Raw genomic sequence first — 20,345 nt, forward strand, 5'->3', positions numbered from 1 at the left:
GGCTTGGGCAGAGCTGCACACTCGGTCCTTGACGGCGGACCATATCTCCGGGACCAACAACCGTCAAGTGGATTGGCTCAGCTGGCAGCAGATTGACCACACGGAGTGGCGCCTCCATCCGTCCCTCTTCCGTGAGCTGTCCGCCAGGTTCAGCCATCCTATTCTCGATCTGTTCGCGCATCTGACCAACGCTCAACTGCCAAGGTTCTTTTCAAGGTTCCAGGGTCCCACGGCAGAAGGTGTCGAGGCCCTCCTCTGTACCTGGCCCCGGGGCCTGCTCTATGCCTTCCCCCCCCCACTCCTGCCGAGGGTGATCCAGAAGATTCTCCTGGAACAAGCGGACGTCCTCCTAGTCGCCCCTCACTGGCCGCGCAGATCGTGGTTCGCCGACCTGAGGAGCCTCTTGGTTGCACCTCCATGGCGGATCCTGGACCACAAGATCTCTCTCAGCCAGGGGGTCATACTGCATCCAGTATGTCTCCCCTAGTCCTTCTTTTCGTTAAACTAGACATACCCAGTTCCTGCAACTGTTCTTCATATATTTTTGCCTCCAGTCCCCTAATCATCTTTGTTGTTCTTCTCTGCACTCTTTCTAGAGTGTTGCATATTAACTGGTCTGTTTTAAGGCTCAATCCATCTATTGGATCTATTAAATGATAAAATTTTTGACTTGTTCAATTTCTGATTCATATTCAGTAGTAATGAATATTCAGTAGTAAATACTTCTGAATTTTATGCTGTAAGTTTATGCTATCAGTTTTTTCAAATTCTGTCAGTCCTATTGTTTCATCAGAGTACTTCGACCTTGATAATTCATAAAATCCATCTGGTTATAGGCAAACAAGGCAAAAGGAAAGAACATCATTCAGTGGCTTTTCAGGATGTTTGTGTTTTATTCTTGTCATTTTACACTATGTGTGAGATGGACAATCTTTTCTTTGGGTTTACTTTCAGGAGAAATGAATTAGGTCAGCTGTTACAAGGAACTGGAGGTATGACAAATGGGCAGTGGATTCTCAGGCATGCCCACTTTCCCAGATGTATTGCATCATTTTTAAAAGTAAATAAATAGAGTCGTTCTAGTTAGCAACCACATTTTTATTATTTAGTTGTTGGTGGACTCTGTCTTACTGCATGTTATCTCATACAATCACATATGGTATATGACTGAATGAAACTTACGATTTCTAGGTTTTAGAAAACAGACTTAATAACTTTTGACCGCCTTACTCATAAAATATATTTGTGATATACTTTGGTTTGTTTGATAATAAATACCTCTATAATCAGTTACATATAAAACCAAAGACATTGATTTATTTAGCACCCACCTCTCCATTCAGAAACTCAGAGAAATGTAGATAATGCCACCTCTCCTGTGATTTAGGGTGGGTTAGTGAACTTTTCTAGCTAAGGTTGGATTAGAACAAGATCTTTTTGGTGTCAATCTAATATCCAGATTTGTAATTTTTGTAAATAGAGGAAGAGAACCTGTCCAAAAAGGTGCTGGTAGGCCTATTTACATGTTGACGCATTTTAACAGGTTTCAAGAAATGAGTACTTGTGCTGGGTTAGATTATGTATTTATGCCGTACTACTAGTGTTCCAATCTTATTACAGTGTACTATTGTAATAGAGAATGGACTCATTTCTTTTTACAGTGCATTGTACAATTAATGTAATGGGCAAACTTCTGCTGTAAATTTGGGGTCCAGTCTTTACAGACCTTGAATAAATCACATATTTATGAAGCACCAGACTCTGAGTGAATCACTTTAATAGAACTACCCATATTTAGTGAAATTGTTTATACTAAAAATATTTGGTATAGTTGTTTGAACACTTTTAATTTAAGGAGAAAAAAAGGAGCCAAGACGGAGGGAAAACCCAGACTGGCGCAAAGAAATAATATTCTCAGTATCCTTATTACAACATTTTGACCTTGAATATGGAAGGTCTTTCCTAAAAGAATTGAAAATTTGCCTTGTGTTCACAGCAGTCCTGTCTGAAGCTTTGGATAGTCTTTTTTCTGCTACTAGTAATTCCAGCTGTGTTGACAGTTGGTTCTACTGGTCTTCAACATGAGATGCTGTCAAATGAACTCTAGGTGGCAGTATTTTGGTGGAACTTTTGTTTTGATAATACTGTTAACATAGATGACCTGAGTTAAACATGTGAAGTGGATAAAGACAAAGAACTCCAAGGGCTTGCACTATAAAAAGAATTGTGTAAATAGTATAGCAATGTCATTTGAGATCATTGTTCGTGTAAACGTTTGTAAAACCTGCCAGTTGTGTCTGTCACTTCAGTTATTTATCTTAAATATTGAACTTAGGCTCTGAATAGTTGTTTATGCTCTTACATTTTTAAGGAAGAATAAACTTACCATAAAATCAGTGAAGTTTTCAAAAATTATATTAATTCAGTATGTAATTTTACATTTTTGGAAATAATGGGAAAAGTTGGAGAATTTTTTTAATATTATATAAGGTGGCAGAAAAAAAATATATAATTCTTAATGAATCCCATATACTCAAACAGTAAATTTACACCTAATGCATCGTTTGTGTTTCTTAACTCCAAATGAAAACTTTTCCTTTTGCTCCAAAAGGAAGCTTTGTAGAGAATGAAGCAATCTAATCTTGATTGTGTAAAAGAGGCTAGGAACTAAAAGGAAATATTTATACATTGCCAAACTCTTGGCCTCCAAAACTGTCTAACTAAGACCAAATGTATTGTGCATTTTTGAAAATATTGTGTCATAGTTATCTCAGTGGAACCATAGAAACAGGCTATTGCTCACAAGAAAAGATTTTTAAAGAGTTCCATGAATACAAATTTATATAAAAATGAACACAAGCAATTACAATAGCCAGCTAAAAGCAAATACAGAGAATAACTGCACATTTTCCTCCCTCGCTGCTCAGATATTCCACCGATTGGGATAATATCCACTGCCACTGGACTGACTGGGTGCCATTCAAACTTCCTCTACAGCCTGGTCACGCCCCTTTCTTCTGCGCATGTCTAGTCTTTTCACTCAGTCACAGGTGATTAGACTGGTGTGCCTTTCGTTCTAGGATACAATTTGTCAATTTGTTGCAAACGTTAGGGTTTTTTAGCTAAATTTCTGTTCGGAGAGTTGTGGATTTAAAGAGAAACAATGAATCAGCGCTGAGCAGCTTCGGCGTTTCCCGGCTGGTAATCAGATATTTCAGAATACTACCAAGTTAAAACAAAACATAAATGTTTTTAAATGCTCAATAAAGCAGTGCAGCATATAATGCAATAGGAGATTAAATTAGTTTATTGGATTTAAATTAAATTAATGGATTTAATGCGGAATGTTAAGATCAAAGCCCCAGCTGGTTCCTTCCGACTTCAGACATCTTTTCTCTATCCATCTGCTGATGTTTACTTATAAACAAGCCAAGTTAGGAACAGTGAGCATAAACTAGGTCATCAAAACCAAAACACTGCAACCAGCAGTTTCAGTGCAGCAGCACAGGGCAGTTTACGCTGCCAGCATTGCAGCAGAATCTTCCTATCCAAGGAGAGGAAAATGCCATCTCTGAAAGTTTTTCAGTTCTTTAATTTATAAGTATTTTAAAGTACAATCTGAATCTTCAGACATCTTGTATATCTGCCACATCATATAATTGATAGCTATGTTGTATGCATAAATTTAAGTATTCATATAAAATACCTACAATAGTAGATAGTTGGAGGACATGTTTCATGTAAAGAGCTGCACAAAAATGATCTCAATGCAAGGCATTTTGTTGTCTAAAATAAAACTAAATTGATGTGTCCCATTGACTTTCTTCAAGTAATAGATGAAGAAGAATTATTGTAGAATGCTACTTCAGCATTGAATCTTAAATTCTGACTGTGATCTCTCATATAACATTCGTTTCTGAAACAGGGAAGCTACTTTACTAAAATGAAACTTTATTAAATCTCATGTAACTTTTAATAGAACTTAAACAATTCAGTTTTCTTGCTGCACTCTCCAGTCCAATTTAGATAATATAAAGTCCAGATTTAATGGCTATTATCCAATCCCAGGTATTCTCTTCCTGAAATTTCTTGTAAAGATACAGGACATGTTCCTTAAGTACCAGATGTTTGAGTATCTCTCCTGCAAATTTTTAAAAAAAACATAGAACAACTATATTGCTATACTGAGCTTCTATTTTATTTATTTATTTATTTATTTATTTATTTATTTATTTATTTATTTATTTATTTATTTATTTAATCAGATTTCTATACCGCCCTTCTCCTTTCGGACTCAGGGCGGTGAACAGCCAAAGTAAAACATTTGTACACAAAAGTTAAAATAGTTTTAAAATAATTAAATAAGTTTGGCCCATAATTTAAAACATTTCAATTTAAAACCAATTCCAAATTTTAAAAACCCACCATAAAATCAGGACAGCCTGGCTAACTGAAAGAAATAGGTTTTAAGGGCCCGACGAAAAGTCCGGAGGTCTGGGATCACTCATATCTCTGGGGGTAGATTGTTCCAGAGGGTAGGTGCCACCACAGAGACTCCCCCTGGGAGTCGCCAGCGGATGTGTGTAAAAAATGACTTGACCAGTCCTCACACTTATGTCCTTTGTGGTATAGCCATGTATATCTAGTCAAAATTTGGACACTTTGCAACCGGTATGTATTTATGATAGTTGCAGTGTCCTGGAATTATGTGATTGTCATTTGCTACGTTACCAACTACCTTCTGACAAGCCCAGTCAAGGGGTGAAGCCAGATTCACTTAACAACCATGTAATTTACTTAAAAATTGCAGTGTTTCGCTTAACAACTATGGCAAAAAAGGCAAAGTCGGGCAAAGTTCACTTAACAACTGAAATTCAGGTTCCAATTGTGGTCCTAAGTCAAAGACTATTGGTAAGTCTATTGGTTTAGCTGAGATTAGTTGAAATTGACATAATTAGCAAGACAAGTTCTATTATGTAGGAAATCAAAAATTTTTTTACTGTTGTACCAAGTGTAGGTAGGGAAAATAGATGTTACCAAAGAATGCAACAGTCTGCTGGCAAATGCTTTTTTGCTTAACTTTTTTAAGTGAGTGGTTTCATGAAGTAGTTGGGAACAGAAAGTACTTCTATGATTGATGTTGAAACAGACTTTTTGAAAGACGTGTTGCCTGATTAATGAATTTTTGTAACAGGTGCTAGAGTCACAGTTCTAAGATTTGTGCCCTTCCCTTTGTTTGTTTAGCATACACTAAAATATAAAGGAAAGTGATTTAGAAGCAAACTTGATAAAGTAAGAAATCTGTACAGGAGTAGAGAGAAGTACAGAGAGGACTTTTACATTTCAGTGTAAATGTTTTTATTAAAGTGCTCTTATTAGTTATGGTCTATTTTTACTTTATATTTATTTTGTACAGTAATTACAAGTTCTCGATTAAGAATATTTACCCCATATTTTATTTTATTTTAAAAACAATGAAAACAATTTCTTCCTTTGGGCAGAATTTGGAATCACAAGTATGGGCAAGCTTTCTTGCCTATTAACCCAGCTGAAAATCACTGTTAAAAAAAAACCCAGCAAAGGTTTAGTAGGAGGGAATCTTCACAGTGATTCTCGGGCTTCTAAGTTCCAGATAGAAGGAGTGAATTGGAGTTGCTGAAGAAGAACAAGATCCCTTTGTTCCTGTCAATATTACTTCAAACATTTGAACCAGTATAATAATCTTGGTTAAAATTCCTGCAAGAGGGAGGCTTTATCTTTTTCTTTCTCATTGATCCCAAGTGAAGAAAGTATGGAATGGATTACATGATTTTGTGATCATATAACATATTTCATATTATGCACATGCTCAGAACTGTTCTGATCTGCTATTAGATAACCTGCATAAACTCAAAAAATAGTTAGCATTGGGTGTTTGTATAAATGGTCAGCAAATTAGGAAAATATAAAATGTTTCCTACTTAAAAGTGATAGATTTTGAATGCATTTGAGCAATTTGCATTTATAGAGTATTACTACTTCTGAGATATAACATAGAACTATAAAAACATGTGAATCTGTTTTGATTTGGCATACAGATCATTTTAGAAAAGAAATGGAAATTGTATTATTGAATGAAAGAAATTATACAAAGTAGATATTAAATTATACATTTAATAGATAATGTGTTTCCTTAGTAATGGGAAATTTATTCAAACCCAAATTCTACCAGTAAAAATATAAACAAGTTCACGGAATTTTGAGACCAATATTGTAAGTGATCTCATCAAGCCGCCTATGGGCCTAGCCGGACATAAAAAAACCCTTTTAATTTTGGGACTGCTCCTTTCTACTCTACACTACACTACACTACTGTACTGTACTGTACTGTACTGTACTGTACTTTCCATAAATCCCCAGCCAGGGTGTCACCCTAAGGGTAACTATAATATTTGACCTACCATAAATGTTTGTTGAAATAGCAGAAAACAAGAGAAAGAAACAAGTAAATTAGACAGGACTGAAATTACAACATCATTTTATAGGCCCTCTTCCTTATAGTGTCCTGGGGAGTAGCTTTTGAGTGTCAGCTGACAAGGACCCTATCTGGTTTTATAATAGGATAGAGTTTCTGGCTTTGCTTGGTCCGTTAGAGCTAATCTGATCCACCTTTTCTCCATACATAGGAATGATGATGTCATTACTATTGCTAATATCTAGTCCCTTTCTTTGGGAGTTTGAACTGTTTCTACCTGTTGTGAGTAATTTCAAACATAAATTGCTGTTGATGTTGCTAAATTTAGGCAATGTTAGCAATTCTATTTTTAAAGAATATTCTAATGTTACTTTCTGCTCCAGGGATTACGGTATATTTATTCATGCATGTAAAATCAATTAGATTACTTGTTCTTATGTACTATAAAATTTCTCATGGCTTTTTAATATTCTAGGTGAAGATTAAAGCATGAGTACTGAGATCAGCCAGGGAGTAATCACAACCCCTCCGCCCTCCAGCATGCCTCACAAAGAGAGATATTTTGACCGCATCAATGAAAATGACCCTGACTACATCCGTGAAAGAAATATGTCTCCTGACCTCAGGCAAGACTTCAACATGATGGAACAAAGAAAGAGAGTCACCCAAATACTGCAGAGCCCTGTGAGTAGCATTCACAGTAGAGGAAAGTCCCCCCCCCCCCAAACCTGCATGTTTAAGTGTTCATGAAAAAAATATATAAAAAGCAAAAGTGGACTGAACAAAGGAGGGAAGACCTCATTGACTATAGGAGAATCTATGTCACGATTGTAACTTTTCACAAGTGGATTGTTTGTTCAGTATTTGCATAGTTTTCATCTGCAAACAAACAGTCCTTTATCCAGGGTTTGCTCCCTCCCTCCTCTTAAGCAATGCTTCATTAACACTGCACAAAAGTAGCTTTCCAGCTACGTTTCGATTGATTGCTGCTTAGTCACAAGGAAGAGAAGGAAATCTTTAGACAAATACAAACTGTTGGGACATTTTCTTGCAGAATGGCATTCCACTCATTTGACTTCTATATTCAAAAACTGCCTAAAATGCTGTTACATACTTTTGCTGGTTGGAAGAAAGTAAAATAACAATTAGATAAATAATCCATTTTAATGTGAAGTCTAGATTACACAGATTTTATAAGGGAATATAATTAGCAAACAAATAAATTTTACTGCTTACTTTTAATGTTGGTACCCTGAAATTTAACAAAAATTCTAACTGTAAATTGTTTAGAGTAATTAGCAGCTTAGTGTCAACTCAAGAAGCTTTCCTGACCTGCTCCCAAGTTGCCATAGGCAGGGGGATGGGAATCTTGACACTTAGCACTCTTATTATAATATATAAATATTTTTCATTTGGATTTTGCATAAAGCAGTTTTTAATAGTTAGCTGATTGTATATTGCTAGTGAGATCTCATTTAGTAACTAATAATAATTTAAATAATTAAGGGTTTCAGGTATAATTCTGCTGCCATATAATAGTATATGGAGATTCTCAGGCATCCAGGTCATGGTTGCCCCAAAAGTGCTTTTTCAAGAGGCAACTGGACTTTCTGGTTTTTCTTTGAAGACGTTTTGTTTCTCATCCAAGAAGCGAAACGTCTTGGATGAGAAGTGAAACATCTTCAAAGAAAAACCAGGAAGTCCAGTTGCCTCTTGAAAAAGCACCTTTGGGACATATAATAATAGTTTTGCAGAGTATTCACTGGAAATTTCTCCAAAAGTTCTTATCCTCTCCTTTTTTCCAAATTTTGAATAAAGTAACGTTTTAGTAAACTGTGTATTGATAACTATTATCTTAAACTATTTTGTTCAGCATTTCCATTCATTACTCCATTATTTGGGTCTTTTCAGTAAATATAGTTAACAATGCAATATTTATAACCTGTCTCTTTAGAATAGTTCTATTTCTTATAGAAAGATTATAATATAGGGTGCTTTTTTAATTCTAACTAATGCCAGTGGAATACATTTTCTGAAATATTCTTTAGATAGAAAAATATGACCAACTGAACCATAGTGTCATTCATGTAAAGGTGCACTTTACGGGAACCTGAAAATCCAGAAAAACCCAGCATAAGGGGTAGCTACCTTTCTATGAAGGGAAGAAAAAGTATAATTGTCTTCAAAAAATAATCTGTTTCACTATAAATTTAGACATCTATTTCTGTATGTGTGTGTCAGTCCATAGCAGTTTATGCTTTCATATTGTTGTCCAGAAAAAGTAAAACTTGCTAACATTAAACAGAAGAGCAAAAGAAGCAGCATTCTGCATAGTGAAATAATGTGTTGTTCTCTCAGGCCTATGTTGGGAAAAACTTAAATATGTTTGTCCTGTTAGATTAAATCACTTAGTTTGATCAAGTGAAAAAATTGTGCCCTGTCAGACCTAACATTCTCAGAATTCCTGATAGCATATGCAGGGAAAAGACAGCAGATGACAAGGAGGGAAAAAAAACCATCAGAATAATCAAAGACTCTGATCTCAGGACTTGGGAAGTAATGCTGTTATAGTATGCTTAGACTCAACATATATATGTCAGCAGATACATGGCTCATGTAGCTATACATATTGCATTATCTCATTTTAAAGGACGATTAGTTACTATTTTAAACAATTCAGTTTTATTCATGCCACATGAATACATATGTCATTGAAACAGGATCATGATGGGTGGGATGTTGGCTTCTTTATTACTAACTTTTAGAAAAGAAGTAAATAATAGTAAAGTGTGTGAAATAGAAAATACGTTTTGTTTCAAAATCAGAGTACAAGCCCACCAAAATACTCTTAGCAGTAGGTTCTGAGCTGATCACATTTCAGTGGATGAAAACTCAAAGCAACTATGCTTTTAGCATAGGAAACTATGCAAGAAATAAACTTTAACAGTGTTCACATTGAGATCCTTGTTTAATGTGTTCTGGTGATTTTTACAGGAGGAAGAAACAAAACTTTGATGTGAATTCCTGTCATTGAAAACACATTTGTTCACTGCAGTTTGCACTTGGAGATATACAAAGAGCAAAATTATTCCTGCCTTCCTTTCCCCCAGATTACAAATTAGTGCTACAAAACTACTGCATTTACCGTCATTGCTAGGTTAAATAAAAGCCATAAACAAAGCCTGCATTTAAATTAATAAAACTGATATTGCAACAGCAAAAAATATACCCTACTACACTATATTTGTATTGTGTTATAAGGGGAATTGAACCCCCCCACACCTAAATCAGAGCTGTCAAACTCACGGCCCATGGGCCAGATGCATCACGCACTGGCCACGCCCACACCTGGTTTAGTGAAGGAAAAAGTCCCAATACGTCACGTGATGACACGAGTTTGACACCCCTGATCTAAATGTACTCTAAAGCTCAATATCAACACATAGGCTACACATAAAGCTCAAGCAATCAACCCAGGAAACAATATTTGCATTTTAAATACATTCTGAAAGTTTAATATTAACATAACACAAGAACCAGTGCTAAACTAACTGATATTCCCTAAGCAAGTGAAGGATTTACTGTTTCATTGAATTTACTATGTTTAGTGATTGCAGGTGTGTGTGTGCATGCGCATGCTGTCTTTTTAATTTAATGTTCGGTACTAGGATTACTTTTGTATGCCATCACAGTTCTCTAGATTGGAGTAATAAATAAACACACAGGGTAGAAAATATAAACTTTATATTACCGGTAATTAGTTAAGCTTTGGGGGTGTATTCACCTGCCTCCTGCCATGCTGTTGTAGTCTCTTGTTGAGATTTAGGATACCTTAAAAACATTTCATTGGTCAATTATAACAAAAGGAAACCAGCACACACAGAACTCATATACATATTAAAGTTATAGAAACTGATGTCCTTCAAAGTAGCAGTATCGTATGCATACATCAGTGCAATACATCTACATAGATGTAGAAACCCGCAGCCAATTTGCTGCGGCCAATTGCTATGGCCAACTTGCCATGAACAATTCACTGCAGAACAATTTAACAATTCAATTTAATTATTTAAAGTAAATAAATTATTTTAATTTTTGTCATTCACATTTAATTTTGTCCTTCCTTTTTCATCCTTTCTTTAATGATTCTATTCCACTATTTCTTTGATATTAATGTAACTCTTGTCCCGTGGCAAGTTGGCCATAGCAAATTGTTATACACCTGTTCTACAACTATATTCTAGGTCTTCCTTAATATAATTCCACACTGTAGCATAAGTATTCTGAAACAACATACAATTCATATTAGTGTAATCCCTATGTACTTAAGTTTAAAACCAATCTTTTTCATCAAAATTTCTTGGTCTTGTATATTGTATGTAGCCATTGTGTGCTATAATAGATAATATTTTAAATGTCTCACAGGCTTTTCGGGAGGATCTGGAATCTCTTATTCAAGAGCAGATGAAGAAAGGAAATAACCCAACCGGACTGCTTGCCCTACAGCAGATTGCAGACTACATAATGGCAAGTTCTTTTGCAGGATTTTCTTCATCACCTCTATGTAAGTAAAAGTGTTACAGTAAAATAAATGGCTAAAAGACTGGCTTTCTTATTTTAGAGATCTTCTATCAAGTTATTCCTTGTCCCTGAAGTAATTTATGGGCACTATACAGCCCATATGATCTTGGTAAAGTCACTACAAATTTCCTTTGGCCCTTTGCAATTTTGTTGCAAATATATATAGAGAAAAATGATATGAAAAGAGTTGATATTCTATATATAATAAATATCCCTAACACTGCTGTTTTATTACTTAACGGTATTAGTTTAAAAATTGAAATAACTTTTTGTTCCATGTTGATAACTTTTTTATTGTAATGAATCACTGTTAGCTTTTTTTTTTTTTTTTTTTTTTTTAGTGTATGGCATATATAGCTAGGGACTTGAGATTCAAATGATATTTGAAAGCAATTTCTGACTTCAGAGTTTCTTTTTTCTGCCAAAGTTAGAAAACTAGCATCCCCTGATAATAAACCCAAGACATCCCCTGATAATAAACCCAATCGGGCTTTTGAGCACATGGCAATAAGGCCAAGCGCTTCTTTCAGGGTTCGAAAAAATGTAAGACAGGGTCTTATTTTTGGGGAAGCATGGTATTGAGCAGTCAAAACTTCAGTTGGAAAGAAATTGAAAGTTCAACCATTGTAGTTTTTGCGTAGTCATATGATGCTATATGTTTTTAGGGAGAACATTTTCTCAGTCATTTTTATCAATATCATTTTAGGCTCTGGACTGATAACACCTATTAATGATCTACCTGGGATAGATACCACTACATTTGGTAAAGGAGAAAAACTTATTCGTTGTAAATTAGCCAGTTTGTACAGGCTTACAGACTTATTTGGATGGGCACACTTGGCCAATTCATATATCACAGTGAGTATCCTGAAGTGAACATATTCATTCATTTCTGCTACATTGAAATGTGTTCCAAAGTTCTCACCTTCATGAACAGTATTTTTTATATTAAATATACAAACTAACTATAATTTTCTTTTTCTTCATTTCTAGGTAAGAGTAAGCAAAGAACAAGATCATATTCTTATCATTCCAGAAGGCCTTTCATTTTCTGAAGCATCTGCTTCCAATTTGGTATGTACTTGACCAAATGGATATTTTTGTAATGATTTTAATTCTATTCAGGTTTTTCTTATTTTTAAAAATCTACCATCTATATTCATGTAAAACCTTGATAAAAGCTGTTCCAAATTGTTCTTCTTTCTCACTTTCCTACCTGATATATTCTAAAGCCTATGCTTAGCAACTGGCAATGACAATTGAAATGTATTAGAAAGAATTTTACTCTATTGTGTCCCTCAACTTTTGTTCAGGTAAAAGTAAATATCATAGGAGACGTAGTTGACCAAGGAAGTACCAATCTGCGAATTGACACTGCAGGATTCAGTCCTCATGCAGCCATTTATTCAATGCGCCCGGATGTCCGATGTGTGATCCATATACACACTCCAGCAACAGCAGCAGTAAGTCTCTTGCCACTTAGTAGGAACATGATGATGACTCACTATTCATCAAAAGTCTTTTATTATGTTCAGGCTTGGATTGTCTTGCATTGTGAAGTTGTGTAAAAGTTGGATTCAAGTCTCAATACCTTTGCTTTTAAAAGATTAGTTAAAATATACCTCTTTAACTGAGCTTTTAATTGCTAACTATTGTTGTATTTGCAGTTTATATCGTATATTTTTTTATGCTTTTGTTATTACTGTTATTGCTAGTATAGTACCAGAGAGCCAGTTTAAACTAATGGTGAAGGCACCAGACTAGAAACCAGGAAACCATGAGTTCTAGTCCCACTGTACTCATGAAAATGGGCTGGGAGACTTGAACCCATCACGCTTACTCAGCCCAACTCACCTCACAGGGTTGTTGTTATAGGGAAGTGGGCCTAGAAAAGACGATTAGATATGCTTGCTGCTTTGAATTATTTATAAAGCAATAAAGGTGAGACTTTGAAAACTCTCAATTAAGAGAATGCATTGTGGTGGAATATAAATTGAATATAAATTGATTGAATAGGTGGATAGTATGGTATGTGGGGTATAATGGGATGGGATGGACAGGACTGGACATATAGACAAACAGACATCACTGGACTGTTATTCAAAATCTTTACTAGACCATCTGCTTTATATTGTTACTCATTTATAGTCTTGAAATTATCTAATAAAAGAGAATATTTGTAGCTCAGAGTTGACATGAGGGGTCCTTGGTGCTTTCTGAGGTTGCTTGTTTTCTTTCAGACATTTCATTACTCAAACTAGTAACATCATAAGTGACTAGCACTGATGATGATGTGCCCATTGAAATTCTCTTTTTACGATATCATCATATATTATTTAACTATATTGGAATTGAATTATATGGTTTTAAACTATAATTATGCTATTTGTTTTTAGTTTTTCATATTTCTCAGTTTGATTCATATGTCTAAGAATTTATATAACACTATAGAGACAAAAACTACTATGAAACATAACCCTAGACCCTCGTATATTTTAGAAATTGAAGATTGGAGTTATTTTTGTATGGTAGTCAATAGAAAATCCCCTATAGATGCTCTGTACTACAGGTACCATAATCTAATTTATTGTTTGCTTGTTGGGATTTAAAGGAGGTAGAATACTTGAAAAATATCATTGTACACCTCATATTAGCAAATATACATATTCGTATGTCTATATTTTCAAATTTCCCCCACCATAGAAATCTCAAATGTTTCAAACAGGTTTCTTCCATGAAGTGTGGAATACTTCCCATTTCTCAGGAGGCTCTGATTTTAGGGGATGTTGCATATTATGATTATCATGGATCTCTGGATGACCAGGAAGAAAGAATTGATCTTCAGAAAGTTCTTGGACCAAGCTGCAAGGTATTTCATTCTAATGGTGTGTTTGTTTGTTTTTTAAAATTTCTACTACTTATGCGGTTTCTATCAGTTACAAGTATCTCTGTTTCATAGGTATTGGTCTTGAGAAATCATGGAGTAGTAGCACTGGGAGAGACATTAGAAGAGGCCTTTCACTACATCTACAATGTGCAATTAGCCTGTGAAATACAGGTAAGAAGTGAACCTGTATTTTAAATAGTTTAAGAAGTTTAAACTTCTTAAAGTTTAATACTTTAAGAAGTATTTTAAATAGTTTAAAATACTATATTTAAAAAGTATAATCAGATAATGTATGTTTTTAATGGATTCCTTGATATTAGGACCAATCATTCCTAAAAAAATTTGTGGCAGTGAAGGAAAAAGCTATTTGTACTATCATTATATTTGTAATTTATAATATAAACAGTATATTTAAAAAATGGAATATTATTATATTATTACTAAGAGACAGGTAGAACATAGGCCTTAATCAAGTATTTAGTTGATACCTTTTATATAAATTGGATAGCATATCTTTTCCATGCTAATATACCTAGGAGAATGCTAATACATGTTTTGATTATGGAAAATTCATGAAAATTCAAGTGTCTATATTTACTATATCATTTATATCACAGGTACATTCCTTAGCTGCTGGTGGCGTAGACAATCTTCTTATCCTAGACTTACAGAAATATAAACCTTTCACACATCAGGTAGCTGCAGCAGCCGGATTAAGTATGGGCTCTCAGTTCAAGTGGAAAGTTGGCGAGCTAGAGTTTGAAGCACTGATGAGGATGTTAGATAACCTGGTATGTGTAAAAAAACTGATTTCTGGATTCTCAGAACTTGGAATAAGTGCATCCAGCCAAACCACACATCAAACATTCAACCCCAAGGCCTAGGAGAATAGCCAAGTTTTCCTTTAAAAAAAAACAACACTTCGGGAACATCGTCAGAACAGAAACTACATAAATCCTAAGATGGGGTGGGTAGTTGGCAGCTATCATTCCAGAGTGCAGGTGGTGTATCAAAAAATACCTGTTTCAGGAAACTCAAAGTGCAACAATTCTGCCCCATGTTTCTAAATGGATGGAAACTATGGAAGATAGATGATTTCTCAAATAATTAGACCCCAATACTGTGACACAAATTATAGATGATAACCATGCCTTCCTTTTAAGTGCTAACGTCACTGGATTATGATCTAAAAAGCTCTTTTACAATATCTCCACCATGTAAACCACTGGTGGCTAAATTCTTAGAAATCAAGAACTTATCAATTCTTGAAAAATATCTTTTTTATAAAAGTAGCTAATTTCTTTCCAATTATTATTTTTCTATCTCCATGAAAATCAAACCTGTAAATTATCCATTATATTTTTAAAAATTTGACAGTTTACATTGTGTTTTCTTGATTCTGATATTTTTTGTGTGCAAATCATTCCATTCTAATGTCTTGTTAGGCACCGATTTTTATATAGTATATCCAAGACTCCTTTATAAAATTCTGTTTTATCTTCATTTCAGGCATAAATTCCTAGCCTCATGTAAATTAACTTCCACCTCAACATACCTACCATAGTCATTAGTCAATATCAGTTCTGTTTGTAATTGAGGCTTTATATACGAAACAGGTCCATTTGTCTTTCATTCTCAATGAAAGAAAAACTTTTCTAGATTGATATAAAACAAACATTTTTATCTTTTCTCCTAATATGTATTTCTTGTAAACAAATTATAAACAAATTGTTTTAGTTTTTCAGATAATGAAATAATTTACTTTTTTCAGGAGCATTTGCTCCATGAAAATTTCACCCTTTCAAGAGCTGATCCACATAAAAAGTAGTTTCTAAAATTTATCTTCCAATTATTTTTTCTTTCTTAGTTACTTTCCACTTGTCCTAGCTAGCTTTCCCAGTTTGTTGCTGTTACTTTTCCCTGCTCAACTCCTATTTCAGGTCATTTCATCAATCCTCTCTTGTTTCCAAGTTCACCATTGTGTTCTTACAGTCTACTTAAAAATGGCTTTCATTTTTTTTCATTATCCCCACCACCCAAATATGAGAGGGAAAATTGGTTGGCTAGGAAAGAATGGAGCTCAAACTACTCTTTGTCTTTTCCATTTATTTTTGAATAATGTTGAGGGCTTATATGAACTCCAATGGCATTCCTGGAGGGGGAAAAAGAGGACGATTGAGCGATTGAAAGCAGTATCATTTCTGTATGTAAACATGAGATAAACTTTATTTAAATGTTTGTGTTTAGTTTATTCACTTTATTTAGGTTATTTTTTATGCACAGCTTCAGATTGTTTAATGACATGTGGGAATGACCTTGGGAAATAGAAAGAAGAACTACAGCCTAAACATTGGGCAATAAACAATAAATGAATTGTGTCCTAGGAGGCATGAGTGGGGATTCTTTTTAGTTGGGAGAGGGAAAGTAACAGACAAGAGAAGTGCAGAATCTTGCAAGATTCTGTTACTATAATAAAGGTAATGTTAGTACTTGTGTTGGTGCTTGGACTACCTCAAAGGGCTAACGAGTGTATTTTCTACAATTTTACGAGAGTGTTTTCTTTTCACAGGGTTACAGAACAGGCTATGCTTATCGTCAGCCCTTAGTGAGGGAGAAACCCCGGCACAAGAGTGATGTTGAAATCCCAGCCACAGTGACAGCGTTTTCCTTTGATGATGATTCAATTCCAATTTCCCCCCTGAAATTCCTAGCACAAAAACAGCAGCGGGAGAAGACAAGGTGGCTAAACTCACCAAATACGTATTTGAAAGTGGATGTTCCTGAAGAATCTCGGAATGGAGAAACAAGCCCCAGGACCAAAACAACAGTAGGCAGCGCTTATCCAGAGAATTAAAATAGTTTTCCTACCTAGATGTGTCTAGGTAGATTCCTAACTGAAGGCCAGAGTACCTCTGAGCAATAAAGATTATTTTAAGCTGAAAGATATAGGGCAGGTCTTGATTCCTGGTGACTTAATGGACATTTCCCTATCATTTTCCCCACAACAATATAGAAGTGGTTAGCCATTGCCTTCTAGGTAACAGCCCTTTTATGTCCTGAAGGTCTCCCATCTGAATACTAACTACATCTGGCCCTGCTTAAAATTGTGAGTTCATCCAACATCAATTAGGTACGGCCAGCTAGCTGGAGAGTTTTGAATTATGAGGAACCAGGGATCTGTCTTGATATAAGGCAGTTTCTTGTATTTGTTATCTTGTCTTCATAGACAACTATTGGCATGTAATGCAACTATAAATCCCCTCAGGACTGAGCTCCTATAATTGGGGAATATGGGCAAGAAAGAAAGAATTTCGTGGAAACCACTGTACCTCTAATACCACTGAATTAGGTGATTGCCCTTTGGTCAGGGATAAAAAACAGTATTTGATAGTTTCTGCATAATTTTTTATTCAAAGTGTTGTAATACAAAGGATATTTTTATCCCCACTGTCTTGGTTCTGTACTTTCTCAATATTGTACAAAGAACATAAATAAAAATATGCTTTATACAGATCAGTTGTAATACAATGGAAGTGTATGATTAGCTCCACCTAGTGATGTTTGAACAATTCACCCATTTTCATTTTTGTATTTTTTAATTAAGTATCTTAATAAAGTATTCCTTTAAGGAAACAACAAAATTAAGAAGACAGCTATCTAAGGAATGAATTAATAAGTGTACATTTTAATCTCTCATAAAGAACTGTTCCTGCTTACATATTACACAAAGCAACCATATTATTTTAATATCCTAAATTAAATACTTTACAGATGATTAGAACTACACAAAATTATTCAAATTAGGGACCATAACTCTTAAGAAACTTAAGAAAATGCTTATTGATAATAATACTATATGTGCCATCATCCTAACCATTTAAGTGTTGGGGTGTATTTTACTTCTTCTTTTTTTCTTTTTTTCATATTTAAATAAGTTCATTGCTCAAAAACCTCCATGCCTTCTCCAGACATTAAACTGCACTCATTTCCTTTTCCTATTTTCTTAAAATATTCTCTATTTTCCCCTTTTCCCAGTGGATAAAAGCTGAAGATTCCTCTAAGATTACTGGAGGAACTCCAATAAAAATTGAAGATCCAAATCAGTTTGTTCCTCTGAATACAAATCCAAGTGATGTGTTGGAAAAGAGGAATAAGGTGTGTTTTGCTTCATGACCACATTTACTTCTTAATAAGTTGCTACAAAGACTTGATAAATTACCCTGTTTGCCTAGTACCCTGTTTCCCTGAAAATAAGACCTATCCCAAAAATAAGACCTAGCATGTTTTACATGTGTGGCTAATATAAGCCCTGCCACCCCAAAAATAAGCCCTACTTAAGAGCCTGCATAGCTAGCTGCCCACCCTTTCCAGCTGGTTGTTCGCAGTGCCACAGCCATGAGGCGAGGTGGTGTGGTGGGGCTGCCCCACACGCCCCGCACTGGCTTATCTCATGGCCCCCGCAGCCAGTCCATCCACACACTGTCACTTGCAACCATGTGCAGCAGGAGCCTTCCTGGCCGTCGTCCCACTTCTTCTTGGTCACAACCACAACGGAACAAGAGGCTGAGTGGCATGCTGGTGCCCTAGCTGCGAGGCAGGTGTCAGGCGTTGATAGCCTGGCTGCAGGGGCCCTGAGGCAAGCCGTTGCAGGGTGTGTGTTGTAGCTCCACCCACCCACTCACCCCTCACCTTGCCTCTTGGCCATGACACTGGCGCATCACTCAGCCTCCTGCTCTGTTGTGGCCACAAGCAAGCAGAAATAGGCCGGTAGCCACACAAGGTCCTGCTGGATAGGTATGCTGGAGCCGCGAGGCGAGGCAACTGTCAGGTCGTGGTTTACCTGGCTGCAGAGGCCCTGAGGTAAGCCAGTGTTGGGGGGGGTGCAGCTCCACCCCCCGCCTTATGGCGGTATGGCATAACCTCCTGCCTCACCACGAGCAAGCAAAAGAAGTGGGCCTCCTGTACATGGAAAAAAATAAGACCCCCCCCCCCAATTAAGCCCTAGTGCTTATTTTGGGGCCCAAAAGACAATAAGACCCATTCTTATTTTCAGGGAAACCTGGGTGTTAAGTTTTATTAGTGCTTCAAAAGTAGCTTGGAGGGCAGCAGAATACTCCATATTACTGTTCTGCGAACCCTTTTTGCTTTGAATTTCTATGTTTCAAGAAAATATAGAAGTCTTATAACGTTTCTCCCTTTTGCTCTAATTTAACAGTATGATGTTTTGAAGCTTCCTTTGGTTTTCAAAGGACAAGCCAAGTAGTTTGCACAAGAGAAAGTCTATCATGGTAGCACATTTCTGTTTCTTTGCTTCAGTATAGTTAATATAGTTTAGAGTAGTAGTGAGAAATAACTTTAAAGAAATCTTTATAAGCACAAATTGCTGGCTGCTTTTTTTAATGCTTTATTTGATTTCATCAAATTCAAGATCCACCCTTGATTGTTCTGCCAGAAACATGATGTTTCACGCAGAGGGTCTGAGAGTGTTTTGTTCAACATCTGGTAGTAATAAAAGAGTTATACCACTATTCCAAAATTGTTGAGTAGGTTCAAAAGAGGTTGCTGTCATACTTGGAAAGGATATCACCCAGATATTAACTTAGAATTTTATCAAGTTTAGATATACAGGTTTCTCTGGCAAATAAGCCGTGTCTGAATTACTTTTTGTGGTCAGAGAAGTTATAACAGAGTACTTATATGCCTAAAATATTTTGTCCAGATTCGCAAATGCTCTGTTACCAACAGAATACAGTTCTGCAGTTCTCAAAGGAGAACAGTTAATGACAACTTGCAGCTGTGCAAGCACTTGTGGCTAAACTTGGTCAAACTGAAAATATCTACTTAATGACGGTAGAAACTCTGGAGCAGAAGAAATGCAGGAATGATCATTCATCAGCATGTTTAGATGGAAGTCCTAAACATTACCCCAGAAGTATTGGGAATTTAAATAGATGAAAAGAAAGCTTCCTCATGATATCTAATTAATAAAGTAATTTCTTAGGAATACAGAAAGCCTTCTATTGGGACTGGGTACTTTAAAAACTTTTTTTTTAATCTCCAGATTCGAGAACAAAATCGATATGACTTAAAGACTGCAGGTCCACAATCTCAATTGCTTGCTGGAATTGTAGTGGATAAAAAGCCAACTGTAAGTGTGTCCATTGTTGGGACTTAAAAATACATTAATTGTGTTCGGTAGTTAGAATACCAAACATCTATATAAGTTTCTCTTTTATTTTGCAATAAAAAACAGAGCCAGAGTGCAAATTCTTGAAATAAACATACATACCAATCATCCAATTCCTCTGCAGAATAAGTAATTCTGTATATACAAACATTTAAAGTTGTTTGGAGAACCAGTCATTTGTCCCAGGATGGGGGCAATCGTTTTTCACCCTTCATCTTCTTTTATTTTTTATAGCA

At 35.6% G+C, this 20,345-nt stretch overlaps 1 protein-coding gene across 13 annotated transcripts in view; it reads left to right on the forward strand.

Annotated features, from left to right (window-relative positions):
• Window positions 1-20,345, forward strand: part of ADD3 (adducin 3) — a 94,722-nt gene that overhangs the window by 65,717 nt on the left and 8,660 nt on the right. For all 13 annotated transcript variants that reach the window (XM_034440064.3, XM_087872875.1, XM_087872872.1 and 10 more), the window contains 11 exons: window positions 6,930-7,138; window positions 10,880-11,018; window positions 11,742-11,893; window positions 12,029-12,109; window positions 12,349-12,498; window positions 13,761-13,904; window positions 13,995-14,093; window positions 14,540-14,713; window positions 16,492-16,749; window positions 17,958-18,077; window positions 19,984-20,070. In XM_034440064.3, the coding sequence (XP_034295955.1) occupies window positions 6,944-7,138; window positions 10,880-11,018; window positions 11,742-11,893; window positions 12,029-12,109; window positions 12,349-12,498; window positions 13,761-13,904; window positions 13,995-14,093; window positions 14,540-14,713; window positions 16,492-16,749; window positions 17,958-18,077; window positions 19,984-20,070 (1,599 nt within the window). In that variant the 5' untranslated portion in view covers window positions 6,930-6,943. The remainder of the gene's footprint in view (window positions 1-6,929; window positions 7,139-10,879; window positions 11,019-11,741; window positions 11,894-12,028; window positions 12,110-12,348; window positions 12,499-13,760; window positions 13,905-13,994; window positions 14,094-14,539; window positions 14,714-16,491; window positions 16,750-17,957; window positions 18,078-19,983; window positions 20,071-20,345) is intronic.

This window comes from Pantherophis guttatus, chromosome 6, assembly GCF_059756535.1.
Source record: "Pantherophis guttatus breed Tessera chromosome 6, ASM5975653v1, whole genome shotgun sequence".
Lineage (NCBI taxonomy): Eukaryota > Metazoa > Chordata > Lepidosauria > Squamata > Colubridae > Pantherophis > Pantherophis guttatus.